Below are 16372 nucleotides of genomic sequence, written 5' to 3'. Positions count from 1 at the left end.
GTAGGGTTCATCAAAGAGGTATTCCATCCAGAATGGTTAGCTAACCCTGTGCTTGTAAAGAAAAAAGGTGGGAAATGGAGGATGTGTGTAGACTACACTGGGTTAAATAAAGCATGTCCAAAGGTTCCCTACCCTCTGCCTCGCATCGATCAAATTGTGGACTCCACCGATGGGTGCGAAACCCTGTCTTTCCTCGATGCCTATTCAGGCTATCACCAAATCAAGATGAAAGAATCCGACCAGCTCGCGACTTCTTTTATCACACCTTTTGGCATGTATTGTTATACTACTATGCCATTTGGCTTGAGGAATGCAGGTGCAACATACCAAAGGTGCATGAACCACATGTTCGTAGAGCACATCGGCAGAACGGTCGAGGCTTACGTCGATGACATCGTTGTCAAAACAAGGAAAGCCTCCGACCTCCTCTCTGACCTTGAGATAACATTCAGGGGTCTAAGAGCAAAGGGCGTAAAACTCAATCCCGAGAAGTGTCTCTTCGGGGTCCCCCGAGGCATGCTCCTAAGGTTCATCATCTCCGAACGAGGCATCGAGGCCAACCCGGAGAAAATCACAGCCATCAACAACATGGGACCCATCAAAGATTTAAAAGGAGTACAAAGGGTCATGGGATGCCTTGCGGCTCTGAGCCGCTTCATCTCGCGCCTTGGCGAGAAAGGATTGCCCTTGTACCACCTCCTAAGGAAGGCCGAGCGCTTTACTTGGACTCCTGAGGCCGAAGAAGCACTCGAAAACTTAAAGGCGCTCCTTACTAAAGCACCCATCTTGGTGCCCCCCCCCGCTTCGGGAGAAGCCCTCTTGATTTACGTAGCCGCAACCACTCAGGTGGTCAGCGCTGCGGTCGTAGTCGAGAGACGAGAAGGGGGCGTACACTGCTCATCTAGAGGCCAGTCTACTTCATCAGCGAGGTGCTATCCGAGACCAAAATCCGTTACCCACAAATCCAGAAGCTACTGTACGCAGTAATTCTAACACGACGAAAGCTGCGACACTACTTCGAGTCTCATCTGGTGACTGTGGTGTCATCCTTCCCCCTGGGAGAGATCATCCAGTGCCGAGAGGCCTCGGGTAGGATAGCAAAATGGGCAGTGGGACTCATGGGGGAAACACTTTCATTTGCCCCTCGGAAGGCCATAAAATCCCAAGTCTTGGCTGACTTCCTGGCTGAATGGGTCGATACCCAATTGCCAACAGCTCCGATCCAGGCCGAACTTTGGACCATGTACTTCGATGGGCCGCTTATGAATTCCGGAGCAGGAGCTGGCTTGCTCTTCATCTCACCCCTCGGGAAACATGTGCGCTACGTGATACGCCTCCATTTTCCGGCGTCAAACAATGTGACCGAATACGAGGCCTTGGTTAATGGGTTGCACATCGCCGTCGAGCTAGGGGTTCGGCGCCTCGACGCTCGTGGCGACTCGCAGCTTGTCATTGACCAAGTCATGAAGAACTCTCACTGCCGCGATCGAAAAATGGAGGCCTATTGTGACGAAGTTCGACGATTGGAAGATAAGTTCTATGGACTGGAACTCAACCATGTGGCTCGACGGTACAACGAGACTGCGGATGAGCTGGCTAAAATAGCCTCGGGACGGACGACGGTTCCCCCGAACGTCTTCTCCAGGGACATATATCAACCATCCGTCAAACTCGACGACGCACCCGAACCCGAGGGGACCTCGGCCGCCGAGGGTGAGGCCCTGCGCGTCGAGAGAGAGCAGAATAGGATTACACCAAACCTAAACTGGCAGGCCCCGTACCTAGAATATCTCCTCCGAGGAGAGCTGCCCCTCGACAAGGCCGAAGCTCGGCGACTAGCTCGGCGCGCCAAGTCGTTTGTTTTACTAGGTGATGAGAAAGAGTTGTACCACCGCAGCCCCTTAGGCATTCTCCAAAGATGCATATCCGTCGCCCAAGGACAAGAGCTGTTACAGGAAATACACTCAGGGGCTTGCGGTCACCATGCAGCACCTCGAGCCCTCGTAGGAAACGCTTTCCGACAAGGTTTCTACTGGCCGACCGCGGTGGCCGACGCCACTAGGATTGTACGCTCCTGCTGAGGGTGTCAATTCTACGCGAGACGAACGCACCTACCCGCTCAGGCCCTACAGACAATACCTATCATATGGTCGTTTGCCGTATGGAATCTGGACCTCGTCGGTCCCTTGCAGAAGGCACCTGGGGGCTTCACGCACCTGCTGGTCGCCATCGACAAATTCTCCAAGTGGATCGAAGTCCGACCCTTAACTAGCATCGGGTCCGAGCAGGCGGTGGCGTTCTTTACAAATATCATCCATTGCTTTGGGGTCCCAAACTCCATCATCACCGACAATGGCACGCAATTCACTGGGGAAAAGTTCCTGGACTTTTTTGAAGACCACCACATCCGTGTGGACTGGGCCGCCGTAGCTCACCCAAGGACAAATGGGCAGGTGGAGCGCGCCAATGGCATGATTTTGCAGGGACTAAAACCGAGGATCTACAACGACCTCAACAAGTTTGGCAAGCGGTGGATGAAAGAGCTACCCTCGGTGGTTTGGAGTCTGAGGACGACACCGAGCCGGGCCACGGGCTTCTCGCCGTTTTTCCTAGTCTATGGAGCCGAGGCCATCTTACCCACGGACTTGGAATACGGTTCCCCGAGGACAAAGGCATACGACAACCAAAACAACCAGACCAACCGAGAGGATTCATAGAAGAGCCCTAGGACGTAGCCTTACTACACTCGGCGCAGTACCAGCAGTCTCTGCGACGCTACCACGCCCGAAGGATTCGGCCCCGAGGCTTCCAAGTGGGAGACTTGGTGCTTCGGCTATGACAAGATGTCCGAGGGCGCCACAAGCTTACTCCTCCCTAGGAAGGGCCGTTCATCATCGCCAAAATTTTGAAGCCCGGGACATACAAGCTGGCCAACAATCGAGGCGAAGTCTACAGCAACGCTTGGAACATCGAACAGCTACGTCACTTCTATCCTTAAAATGTTTCAAGTCGTTCATGTATCTCGCTTTCTTTACATGTATAAATAAAGTCTAACCATCAAGGAAGGATCAGCCTTGCCTCGGCAAAGCCAGACCCTCCCTCGGGGGTAGAAGGGGGGAACCCACTCTACGTCAAAATTTTCCTCGGAAAAGTTTTCTACCAAAACGACTTTCGTGCCTTTCGACTATATCGATAACGGAATCCTAAAAACGAGCGAGAGAGACATTGAACGGCAAGGTCGACCGAGCCGAGGGACTCCTACGCCTCCAGGATACGAATACCTCACTCATCACCTTCCGCGAAAAGTAACTCACGCTCGGGCAAGTGATTCTGCTACCGAACAAGTCCTAACGCTCGAAACAAGAGGAAAGAAACGCAGTTTCATACTATAACACTAAAAATGTTTTGGCCTCAGCAACCGCAAGAAACATACACATACTTAAAACAAATTGTTCCCTACAGGCTCAGGTGTCGGTAGGGGGAGGAGCGGCACCCTCGGCGTCATTCCTACCCGCGGCGGAATCTAGCTCGGCCTCGGACGGTGACACAGGCGGAAGGATCTCCACCTCGAAAAGGAAGCCAGCACCGCGCCTAGGCCCTCGGCAGCCGCGTCAAGCATCTGGACCTTGGCTAAGGTGGCCTCTCTTCATCGGGTAAGCAGTAGCCCTCGCTAACCCGATCCAAATCCACGTCGTAGTGGGAAGCGAGGACGGCGAAGGCCCGCCTAACGCCGTGGTGCAGCGCCCCGCGGAGTCTGCTGCGCACGTGGCCACCCAAGGCCCGCAGGCGACTCTGTGGGGAGCTACCCGAGGGGACGTCGTCGAGGCCAAAGGTCCGGCAAAAAACCGAGATATCCTCGGACATGGCCATGCGGTCGGCCTCCTTCTGCCCAGCCGCCTGGGCAAGCGCCTTGCAGTTCTTGACGGACTCGTTTAGAGCCGTCTCGAACCCTGAAGACAGCTGGACGATATTCTTCAGACACGAGGAGAAGAATGAAGCTAAAACAAAGTCACAAAGCAGGCAAAACATACCTTCGGCCCGGGCACGCTGCTGTGAGGCCATGGCTTGGGCGGACCGGGCAGACCCGACGACCACGGCCAGGCCCTCCGCAAGGGTCCCGGCCCGAGCGGTCGCCTCGGGTCTAGAAAGGGGGGGAACCCCTTCTGTGTCAAAATTTTCCTCGGAAAGGTTTTCTACCAAAACGACTTTCGTGCCTTTCGACTATGTCAGTAACGGAATCCTAAAAACGAGCGAGAGAGACCTCGAACGTCAAGGCCGACCGAGCCGAGGGACTCCTACGCCTCCGGGATACGGATACCTCACTCATCACCTTCCGCGAAAGGTAGCTCACGCTCGGATAAGTGATTCTGCTACCGACGAACAAGTCCTAATGCTCGAAATAAGAGGAAAGAAACACGACTTTATACTCAAATACCCAAACGTTCAGGCCTCAGCACCCACAAAAAACAAACACACATACTTAGGATAACTATGCTACATAGTCTTAGACGTCGGCGACACCCTCAGCGGTTTTCCTGACCTGCGGCAGACGTCTTAGTACTTAAAGCAATTACATTTTGCTCTCAGGCGAATGCCGACACATTCCCTTACAAACGGGACCCCAGCTCCGTTCCCGCAGGAACGAACTACCTCCACACCAGAGGGGTTGCGAGATAACAAACTCCAAGCGGCTCGCTGGCGACCACTGCACTAGCAGCGACAACTGACCTCCGCCTCGAGCGGCTAGACAACAGCAGCGATTGCCCCAGGGCAAATGCTACTGTGAAAAAGCCCTCGCCCCCGTCCGCCAACGGTGGGCGAGAACGAGCCATTAAAGCCAAAGAGCCGGAGGTCCGACCATAGGTGGCACTAACGGTTTCGTCGACGGAGGCAACCACCCCTGCAGTGGGAAGCCTCACCTATGGCGGCCACCACCTCAGCACAGACGACAGCGGCCGCCTGCGCACCAACGCCGCATCGGCGAATGGCGGCCGCCCCAACACGCACAAGGAGGTCCTCACTCCTGTCCTCGCTACGGGAGTGGGGACAGGACCATCCAAGAACGCGGACACCGCCCCCGCGGCGTATGACGTCTTGTACGACCCCCCGATGCGGCCGGCGGCGCGGGAAGGGTCGTGGGCGTGGCCGACCTACGCACGGCGCGACCGTTGCCCGTGCGGTGGACGGACAACCACACCCTGACCAGGCAGCAGGTGGCAGTTCGCCTCCTCCGCAAGGCTGGTGAACGCCCTTCTCCCCCAAATGCTGGAGGAAGAAGCGGATCACCAGCCCATGCAGAAGGCAGGACCACAACTCGGCTTGCCCTCCCCCCTAGCACGGATGATGAACATCCTTGAAGCTGAGGGCAGGGGGGAGGCCACAGCTCGGCTCGCCCTTCTCCACCACAAGGCTGACGATCATCATTCTGGGTGACCGCGGGCGGGGAACTGCAGTCGGGCTGCATGATGAAAATCCTTGAAGCCGAGCGATGACTGAAGAGCGCCAACCCCCACGAGGTCATGCTCCTCCAACAGCAGCGAGAAGAAGGCAACACCGGTGCACCCCATCTGGAGGCCCAGGAGATGGAAAGACACGATGAATGCGAGAACAGCAAAGGCATGGCTACTGCCTGGGAGATCGATCCCTTTTTAAAGGCAGATCTCCCCACTCGCGCCCCAAAGCATCACGAGCAAAGTCTCCCCCGACGTGCTCCAGGTTTCCCACCCTACGACACGGGGGCTAGGTCCCACATGTCATACAAACTGACCCGAAACGCGAGGAGGGCGAACCGCCGCACACAAAGCATGCAACTACCCCGCGGATAAGCGCTCTCTCATCCTCGCCGAAACCAGCGGTCAAAAAGGCGGACCGCCACGCTAGAAGCATGCAACCGCACCAAGGTTGTGCACCCTTTCAGCTTCGTTGCAACCAGCGGTCCAGCATGGAGGCCCGGGCCCACATGTCACGTAACCGGCGCACCGGTTACTACGTGCAAAGAAACCGCACCGCCACTTGCGCCAATGCTATGTCTTCTCGGGACTACAGAACTAGTGCAACGACTCGAGGCAGCCCCGCGCATGACCCAATAGTGCCAATTAAGTGCGACAGTCACGGGTCAGTCAGCCGCAGGGATAGACATGACAGTTGGTATGACCATATGCAGACCAACAGTAATTGCAACAACAGACAGACGGAGGCAGCGGTCCAACCACCAACCAGGCCCTGGTCCCACCTACAGGCTCGCATCCTCTCCTGAAGTGGCAGAGGAGCCCTCTCCCACAGCATAAAGACGACACACCCGTGTTCCGTTCCTCGAACGACTTGCGCACGCGCAACGGATACCCCGCGAGTCGCCCATCCCGTCGCATTAACTCCCTGGCAGGACACACGTCTCCTCCGGTAGGCGGGCGGGCGTCGTTTTGCCTCCATCATGATAACTGCCTCAAAAAAGGTGCGCCACATTGTTTAAATTTATATCCTTTTTCCTTTTCCCTCTCTCTCTCTCTCTCTTGCCACAAGGATCGGGAAAGGGGATATTTCAAAAGGATCCTTCTCAGCGAAGGAAACGGGCCCCGAGCCCTCCTACTGATCAAGGGTTCGAAGGTTGAGCCCTGCGGGGTCCGGCGACCGCCCCAGAGCACTCGGGCTCCGAGCCCTTTACTGATCAGGGGTTCGAAGGCTGGCCCCTCAAAGGGATTCGACAGCCGCCCCAGAGCATGCAAAGGCCAAGGCTCGGGCTACGCTCCCGAGGTACCCTAAGACATTTCCGAGACCAGCGGGAACAGTCTGTAATGGAATCCCAATGAAGGGAGGCACCGAGCCCTCAGACCCTATCGAACGGGTCCGGGTCCAGCAAATCACATGCAGGTACTTTTGGAGCGCGCCTCTGGGCCACTAGCCGACCCTTATCGAACAGGGCTCAGGCGTCCGCTCGGATTACCCAATAGCAACTCACTGGAAACACCATGTTTAGCGCCCACCGAGGGTAACATGGCACGTTCCCCCCTCCTTGCAGAAAGGCGACGAAGGGGCGTACAATAAAAAGCCGAGACAGTCCTCGATTGTCCTCTCGCTCCGTGCAGAGGCTCGGAGGCTGCTCTCGCACCAGGCTACGACCAAATTGTTGACCACGTCGACAAAACAGCTTGAAAACTTGGAGCCTGACCATGCACCCGGGCTGCGGCCAGGCCGCATGAGGGAACAACAAGGCCGACCGAGGAATCACAAGAAGAATTAAGACCTCAGAGGAGTCAAACCACTCCTCCGAGGCCTCGGGGGCTACACCCGACGGGTGCGCTCGCGCGCACCCATCGGAACAAAATATAACCGAGAAAGGCTAGTCCCTTTGCAAAAGATCCGGCAGAACCTCCAAGCGAGTGCCTACACTCCCTTTGAGGCTCGGGGGCTACTATCGGGTACCGTAATTAGGGGTACCCCCAATACTCCTAAGCATGGCTGGAAAACATCCTCAAAACAGACCGTAAAGACCGGTAAGCGTGGTTCAAAGTTGAAGCCTCGTCTGCCAAGGGATGCGATCTCGTCTCGCCCGAGCCCGGCCTCAGGTAAGAACAAGTAGTCCCGGATGGATTCACGACTCGCCCGAAGGCCTCCTCAGGCAACGGGTGCACCCCCGGCTCGCCCGAGGCTAAGCTCAGGCAAACTTTGTCGTATAGCAACCTCGACCAAATCGCCTTACCAACCGACCGTATCGCATGCACATTTAATGCGAGGATCGCCCGACACCTTATCCTGACACGCGCGCCTCAGTTGGCAAGGTCGAAATGACCGCAGTCACTTCACCCCTTTACTGATCGTTCTGACAGGAAAACAACGCTATTCACCCCGTTCCGACTACTGTGCCAACCACCAGGGTAAGACTAACAACAGTAAGTCACTGCCTCTCCCGAGTTCAGCCTCGGGCGCAACAGGGAACTCCGCCTCGCCCGACCCCAGGCCTCGGCCTCAGTCTCGACCTCGGGAGAAGGTCTCCACCTCACCCGACTCCAGGCCTCGGCCTTAGTCTCGACCTCGGGAGAAGGTCCCCGCCTCGCCTGACCTCAGCCTCGGCCTCAGGAGAAGTCGCCGCCTCGCCCGACCTCTACCTCGGACCGACTACGCTATAGGGGATACATCATTACCCTATCTCTAGCTAGCCGTCTCAGGCTACGAAGGAACAAGACCGGTGTCACATCTAGATTACTCCGGCAACATGTAATGATGGTTCCCTGCATGCGTCCATGACGTTGATTGTTCTCAGCTCTCTACGAAGGCAAAGAAACGTCAGTAGGACCCAGGGCCGCACCGCCAGCTACAGGGCTCAAGCACTTCTCCGCCGGCCACGTTAGCACATAGCTACACCCCCATATTTACAGCTGGACCATCCCCTTGTATCTATAAAAGAGGATGCCCAAGGCCTTCCCAAGGGGGGCGGAAGCGGAGGCAAGGGCGAGAGGGGCTAACTCAGACGACTCACTCCAAGGCCACATCCTCTCTCGCGAAGCTTGTAACCCCTACTACGAGCACCCCGGTGCAAGATAATATAAGCCTCACCTCCCTCTCGTGTTTCATCTTGCATCAACCCATCTGGTCAGGGACACGCAGCGTCAAATTCACTGGTCGGTTGAGGGTCCTCGCGGGTCCAAAACGTCGACAATAGACAAAAGCTGATGTGTCCCTTTTGAAAACCGTGCAATAAAACCTACATTGAGAATGGTCTCGGTCACAGGTGAGTAAATGTGACTAAAGTGACATTTTACTACATTTGTCCTCTATTAAATAAGGGTAATTAAGGCCCCATTTGGTTTAGGGTGACTAAAGTTTAGTGACTAAAGTTTAGTCACATTTAGTCACTAAAGAAGCAAACATAGTGACTAAAATGAGGTGACTAAACTTTAGTTCTTTAGTCACTAAAGGGGTGACTAAAAGGGACTAAAGTAGTATTTTTACCTTATTTGCCCTCTGCACTTTCTTCTTATAGCAAACATCCATTAATTAATAGGGGTAAAACAGTCATTATTCACAGTAATTAATGCTCTTTAGTCCGGTTTTGTCACTGGAACCAAACAGGGTACTTTAGCGACTAAACTTTAGTCACTAAAATTTAGTCTAGTGACTAAAGGAACCAAACAGGGCCTAAGTCTTTATATATAGTAATTAATGCTCTTTAGTTAGCTTTAGGCCATGTTTGGTTTCTTTAGTCTAGGGACTAAAGTTTAGTTAGGGGACCAAAGTTTAGTCCTTAGCATGTTTGGTTCTAGGGACTAAAATTAGTAAGAATATACTAAATGACTCATAAAAAGACTAAAATAACCTTTAACATTCTCATGGTATTAGGCCCCGTTTGGTTTGGGGTGACTAAAGTTTAGTGACTAAAGTTTGGTCACTTTTAGTCTCTAAAGAAGTAAACATGGTGACTAAAGTGGGGTGACTAAACTTTAGTTCTTTAGTCACTAAGAGAGTGACTAAAAGGGACTAAAGTAGTATTTTTACCTTATTTGTTCTCTCCACTTTCTTCTTATAGCAAACATCCATTAAGTAATAGGGGTAAAATAGTCATTATTCACAGCAGTTAATGCTCTTTAGTCCAGTTTAGTCACTGGAACCAAACGGGGTACTTTAGCGACTAAACTTTAGTCACTAAAATTTAGTCTAGTGACTAAGGGAACCAAATAGGGCCTTAGTACAATTGAACTAAATGAGGGGCAAATATGGAATTAATATGATTGAGTCCCTTTTAGCTACATCTTGAGGGACTAGGGACTAAAGCAGTTTAGTCCCTGTTTTAGTCACACCGTTTGACAATTTAGGAACTAAATGAGACTAAAATGGAGGAACTAATCTTTAGTCCCTCAAACCAAATGAGGCTTACTCATCGAAATCAAACAAACTACTTTCGCGACTAAGGCTATAAAAAGACCCATGTCTGATTCATTACTTCAAACTCCACTATATAAACAATATTATCTATGATTTGGCGTCCTCTACTTTAAACTTATGCTGGAGACAATTTAAACTTTAGTCACGTCAGAAAATGCACAAATCACAATGCCAACGGTGTCGTCACTGGTCCGGCCCTTTCAAGCACACTCCCTACTCCCTAGCACGTTCTAGAACCATCCAGTCCATTACGGACACAGCCATTCCACCAACCAACCAAGCCAAACGGTTTATAGCCCCGCTCGGTTCAAGCCGGTACCGTACACCTCCAGAGTAGCTTACCCCAACCAAATCCATCCAAATTCAATCGGAATTCGCGTGCGCAAGCCCAAATCGGACCACGGTAATCCAAAGGCCGCGGCGTAGCGGACGCGCGGGCGCTGGTGATAAAGCGGGGGCTGGGCCTCGACGCCTCTGCTCTGCTCTGCTCTCCTCGCATATAGGGTTTATCTTCTCCCCTCCTCTGCCCCCATCTCGCTTCTCGCACACGGCAGCCGGATTCCGAAGCGCACCCCCTCGGCCCCAGCCAAAAGGTAGCACCCGCTGCGGTTCCCGCTTATTGGCTGTTGGATCTGGCGTGTCTAGGAGTGGGATTGGGGAGTCTATTTGGTGTGCTCCGATCCGTTTGGGGTTCCCATCGTTTCTCGTTCTGTGGATGGGCGTGTAGATTCAGTGAGGCGTTTGGTACTGCAGGAGGCGCGCTTGATTTGGTCGAGTTCTTCCATATGTGTGGATCGAGTGGACTCTAATCTGCCCAGCTCCAGTGTCATGTGGGTGGGGATTGGTTGACCAATATTTTCTGCGGTTGAATCTTAACAAGCTGGCGCGTATTTCTCGTAGTTTCCATCATTTCTCTGAGATTTCGATGGTTATGACATTTCCCTCGATATTAGGTTGGTTTTTGGCCAATTTAAGCTCAGTTAGTGTCTGTCTGAAATTGCAGCATCGCAGTTTCTAATCGTTTGGAGAGCACACAAGAATGTCGTTCGTGCAGCTCTCTGGTGCTGGAGTCGCTGCAGTGGCCTTCACGAACAAGAGCCTAGTCTCTCGGCACGCAGCGCTACGGGTCTGCTCGTCGAGGCGCTCGATCCGTAGCCTGGTCGTTAAGGCTGCAACTGTCGTCACCCCAAAGGTATAATACGACCTTAGCCTGTATGCTCACGATTCACTTCCAAGTGTTCTATAGAATGTAGGTATGCTTGTACATTCGAGTTTAATGCGATGCCATGTTACAGTACACTTCACTGAAGCCTCTGGGAGATAGGGTGCTTGTGAAGCTTGGTGCCGCAGAGGAGAAGACAGTTGGTGGCATTTTGCTTCCATCTACTGCCCAGACTAAACCACAAGGAGGTGAGGTTGTTGCTGTTGGAGCAGGAAGGACCATCGGGGACAAGAAAATAGCTGTGGATATAGAGGTAAATTGTTGTTTATGGTGGATTAGTAACTTCTAATGTCTAATATATATGCCTCTGCTATGAATTGCTGGTGGTAAATATGGACATCATGAGACGGGGTTTCATGCTTGTAGCCAAACTTAATTTCATGTGATGCGCCGACCAAGGACTTGATACTCAGTTGCTTACCAGTAGGCTTCATATTATACAAACAAGAACACACTGTTAAACTTTTTTATCGAACACGCAGGAGAACTGCACATCATTATATTAAGTAGAGAGAAAGGTCTAAAGAAGACCACGTACAGGGTGACAAATATCCAAAGAAAGCAGGGAAAAAACCAAACAAAGGACTATACAAAAAAGGGAAAAAAGAGAAATAACTAAGACATCCCCAAATCAAGGCCACAACCTTCTCAGTGCCTTAGCACCTGCCAATTCCCAAAGCATGGCATCCTCATGGATATGCTGTAGAACTGAACTCGTATTTGGAGAAACACCATAAAAAAGCACAAGCATTTCTGTGATTCCAGATCCACCAAGCCACAAGAATAACCATTACGTTGAAACCATTTCTGCAAAATTGGCACAAGACCTTCAGCCACACTCCACCAATCCTGGAACATAGATACCTCCAGCCCTGGTGACACAAGCTGCAGCCCCACTCTACTTAAGATCTGCCACCATATATTCCTGGAGAACACACATGAAATCAAGATGTGTTGAATTGTCTCCTGCTGCTGATCACAAAGGTCAAAGAACGCATTTCCCCGGGTGTCAGGACCTCTACGTGCTAGACGATCCGCCGTCCAACACCTATTAAGGGAAGCAAGCCAAATGAAGAATTTGCACTTAGGGGGTGCCCAACTCTTCCATATCCTTTCACCTGGCTCAAAATCCACAGAACCAGCCAAGAAATGTTGGTATGCTGTTCTAGCAGAGCACTCCCCCGAAGCACCTGGTAGCCAACGGAAAGCATCAGGTTTCCAGGCTGCAACTGAATATTCCGTGTTAAGTCCCAAATTACTAAGAATTTGACAATCACTGTTAAACTTTTAATGGTGAATTGTCAAGGAAATGGTAAAGTTGGAGGTTAAAGGTGGTTCCGTCAAAAAGGTCATGTGATACCTATATAATCCTACTTTCCTTTTTGTTACTAGGTACTCTGTGCATCTGATAATTGTACTATGGAACTATTCTTTTCCTTCTAGCTAATTGTTACATGTTTCTTAGATACAAGCCATACCTGTGAGACTGAGTTAGAGTAGTCATTGGAAGTGCGAAGCAAAAGATATAGCTAATTTGTCACATCTCATTTCACTTTGTTTGCGGTTGTCTTTGAACTTGTGTTATTGTGGTAATGTGTTTGTGGACATGTCATTTTGCACAATATTATCATGTGAACTTATGTTGGTTATTGTCTGAAATTACGATATATTGAAGCTTTCCTATGTTTAAAACGTTTAAAAGTCAAAACTCTACCCATGAGTGTTTCAACCTTTCGTCGTTTTAATAACCTTGGTTAGAAATCCTCCAAAATCTCAATACAATGGGCCATTCCATAGGATTTTTATAGGATTTGTAGAAACCCAATCCTTTGTTCTGAAGGGCCACATAGGAAAATTTCCTATAGGATCTCAATCCTTCAAAATTTCTTCATTGAAAATTTTCGATAGGATTCCAATCCTTCAAAAGTCCACTCGTGCAAATTGTTATGGTCGCTAGATCGGTGAGGGATTGGAGAGGGGTATCGATGTCGGGCGGGGGCCTATATGCCCACGGCCGAGCAAGAGGAGGGTTTCTCCCTTTTAATTCTTGCCTACTTTATTTGTCATCCATTGATTACATAAATAGGCCGGCTGACCGCCCCTGTCTAGCTAGAGATCCTTATCTCCTTAAAACTCCTAAAAACTCTCAACAAACTAACTGATAACTTTCCTAAATAATTTCAACTAATCTCCTAAATAATCTCAACTAATCTTCTAATCTTATCTCTAACTATCCTTATCTAATCCCCCTTGGAGGGTCCATGGCTGCTGCTGTCGCACCCCTCCGTGGGCCTCCTTAGGCCCTGACACTACACTCCTCCTGGACAATCAACTCGGCCTCGAGCTGCAGCATGACGAGCGCTCAAAGATCGAGTCTACTTGACCTAAAACCAGACACCTAGAAGACAAGCCTTTTACATCTCGGCTTATCTTATTATTCCGAATCTGAATTTTTTATGACCCCATAAGATGAGGCAGACACCCTCCGTGCATTGGACTTGCCAGCCACCTGGATCCCATGGACACCATCTGTATGAAAGGGGCACACATGGATGGGCACATGGAATAGGTCGCAACAGGCGCACATGGACAGGCAGCTGGAATAGGTCGCAGCCCCTCCGTGGGCCTCCTTAGGCCCTGCCACAAATATATTCCTTGACCATTATGCTCTGCTTTGCATTAGGGATTTGTGGTAACAGGAGGATGATTTTGGGATAGCATATGTAGGAAATTGTTTTTACCAAACTTGCTTCCTGCAATTTAGCTGGAGCTTTGACTGCTTTAGTATAGCAACTATGTCTAAATTTACTAGCAGATAAGTTGGATGATGTTTGATGTAATATGCTGCCAACCTAATTTTCATGTGTACTACTGCCCTCTGCCCAAGTGCTTATTGTTTAGCACTCTTCTTCATTGCCCATGAAATGCTTGGCCTTAATGTGTATCCTTTTGTCTTTCAGACTGGAGCACAAGTAGTATACTCAAAGTATGCTGGGACTGAGGTTGAATTCAATGACTCAAAGCATCTTATTCTCAAAGAAGACGATATCATTGGTATTCTTGAGACAGATGATGTGAAGGACATGAAGCCTCTCAATGACCGTGTTCTCATCAAGGTATTCATAAATTCTTTCTCCTCGTAACAATTTTGTCATAGACGTTTATATTTTGGGTTGTAGAACTTGTTGCCTTGTTTTTGTTATTATATTCTGCACTTGTGCAACATTGCTACCCTACAGTTACATTTCTCGTGGGCATGCCATGACAGGTTGCAGAAGCCGAAGACAAAACTCCTGGGGGCCTTATCCTCACTGAAACAACTAAAGAGAAGCCGTCCATAGGAACGGTGAGAGTTCTTGCCAGCAGCTTGTCTATAAGAATTATGTATTTCTCTTCTTTGCTTGCGCTAGTTGCAGCTTACATGTGTAGGAGATAGCACTAGCAGAAGTTAAAAAGCTCTGTTTCGTCGGGTGCAGGTTGTAGCTGTTGGCCCGGGTCCTCTGGACGAGGAAGGCAAGAGACAGCCACTGTCAGTGTCGGCGGGCAGCACAGTGCTGTACTCCAAGTATGCAGGGAGTGAGTTCAAGGGCGCGGATGGCACGGCCTACATTGTGTTGAGAGCGTCGGATGTGATGGCTGTCCTGTCTTGAGCATTTCGTTTCCGGCTCGTTAATGTAGTTTGCAGCCAATAGTTGTCATGTGGTATGAAACGATCGCTTTGTGGTGGTCATCACACCATGCTGGTGATCATCACAACATATGCTGATACTGTTCCGGACAATCGGCTAGAATTTGTTGTGTGGCAGGTATAAACGTCAGCATCTGATAGTGAGAGCACTCGGTTACTTCTACAGATGGTATTTAAGGGGTGATAGTCACGCCTCTTTGCTGGATAATTTCATTGGATTCTGGACTCCTGTTCTGTTACATCCGTTGGGATTTGTTTGCTGCCAAACTTTAAACATTCGTATAACCAGAAAAGGTTACATGAAGAATATAAGTCTCTAGTTGATTTTTTTAACAGGGGCGGACGTATTAAGGGTTTTTTTTGGGGTACCGGCTTCTGCTCTGGTGGTTTTTTCCACTCGGAACAAATCATAATGTTAGGGCTAGTTTGGAAACTTTATATTTTAAAAAATTTCTATTTTTCTAAAGAAAAAAACAAACTATTTTTTCTAAAAAAATAAAATCTAAATGGGATTTCAAACTAACTTTTAGAGTAGAAGCTAGTGCCAAAAAAATCCGGTCAAAAAGGCTCTTACATTTCTCGATCACACCATATTTGGTTATACATAAATTAAATAAGATTAAATTCTTTTATATTTAATTTTAATTAGCAAAAGATTTAAGGCATGTTTGGTTCACTAACTCAGTTGCCACACTTTGCCTAATTTTTCTGCCTAAGGTTAGTTATTCAATTCAAACGACTAACGTTAGACAAAGTGTGGCACATTATTTAGCCACAAACCAAATAGACCCTTAATCCTCTCTGATCCCTAACAAACCGAACAAGTCCCCCTTATCCGCAGTGGGGAACCTGAGTCAGCGAGTGCAGCACTAAATGCTAAAAGCATTTACAGCTGTGCCATAGCCAAACAAAAAGTTCATTTGGCTGTCTTCCAAGCACTAAACAATTTTGAGGATCCGAATGTTCCCCTAGTAGCTCATGCTCATCAGATCATGCATCTAATTTAAACAGGCTTCTCTCTTCTAGTATCTACAAATTTAACTTCCCTAAAATAATACTTATAAGTTAATCTTTTCTCTAAAATAGTATTAAGTACCTTTTTACTCTCTTTTCTTATTTTTCCAGCAGTGAAAGATCGAAATGTTCCTAAAAATTTTGTTTCTAGATAGTAATTCTCCCACATTGCTTTATGCGACTGAACATCTTAGCTTATTTTGCGTTCGAAAATATTACTGTCAAGATGTCAAGTATGAACTTTATTCTCAAGAAGTTGAGGTTGTAGTACTAAAGTAAGTTGAATCAACTAGTTCGGACAAAAAGCAAGTTCAAATCAACAAAAGGTATTAGGAAGCAAATTGGTTCCTATCTCTTTCAGATTTAAACGGTGAGTTGTGTAAACTTCATATTTGAACAGTGAGCCATATGGTTTCAGGTTCGTGGGCAAATTTTCATGTCAGCTTGATGGTGAACTTGTACAGAAACGAAATGTTTGTCTCAAAGTTCGGCTTGCTCCTACGTGCATGGTGATTTCACCAAATAAATTGAGGCGTATCATTCACAGCTGGGAAATTAAGAGAAAGAAAAAA

At 49.4% G+C, this 16372-nt stretch overlaps 1 protein-coding gene across 4 annotated transcripts; it reads left to right on the top strand.

The window, feature by feature from the left end:
* The first annotated feature begins 10113 nt into the window (after positions 1–10113).
* LOC100191248 (uncharacterized) lies at positions 10114–15117 on the top strand. 4 transcript variants are annotated; one of them, XM_008659762.3, is made up of 7 exons: positions 10114–10469; positions 10630–10706; positions 10880–11068; positions 11172–11351; positions 14059–14214; positions 14367–14444; positions 14575–15117. In XM_008659762.3, the coding sequence occupies exons 3-7, from the start codon at positions 10916–10918 to the stop codon at positions 14746–14748; spliced, it is 741 nt and encodes a 246-aa protein (XP_008657984.1). In that variant the 5' UTR covers positions 10114–10469; positions 10630–10706; positions 10880–10915; the 3' UTR covers positions 14749–15117. The 4 variants fall into 4 exon arrangements, with proteins under 4 accessions (XP_008657984.1, XP_008657985.1, XP_008657986.1 ...); XM_008659763.3 differs by having other exon boundaries at positions 10630–10759; XM_008659764.3 differs by lacking the exon at positions 10630–10706 and having other exon boundaries at positions 10114–10380.
* The last annotated feature ends 1255 nt before the right edge of the window (positions 15118–16372 follow it).

Source organism: Zea mays, chromosome 9, assembly GCF_902167145.1.
Source record: "Zea mays cultivar B73 chromosome 9, Zm-B73-REFERENCE-NAM-5.0, whole genome shotgun sequence".
NCBI lineage: Eukaryota > Viridiplantae > Streptophyta > Magnoliopsida > Poales > Poaceae > Zea > Zea mays.
The sequence above is the reverse complement of the archived record's forward strand: the minus strand, read 5'-3'. Positions and strand labels throughout refer to the sequence as shown.

Bases quoted from the DNA above. Each gene is read 5' to 3' on its own strand.
- LOC100191248 (XM_008659764.3), top strand. From the start codon at position 10,916: ATGTCGTTCGTGCAGCTCTCTGGTGCTGGAGTCGCTGCAGTGGCCTTC. The intron at 11,069-11,171 runs GTATAATACGAC...GCCATGTTACAG, and splicing joins CAACTGTCGTCACCCCAAAG to TACACTTCACTGAAGCCTCT. The intron at 14,215-14,366 runs GTATTCATAAAT...ATGCCATGACAG, and splicing joins ATGACCGTGTTCTCATCAAG to GTTGCAGAAGCCGAAGACAA.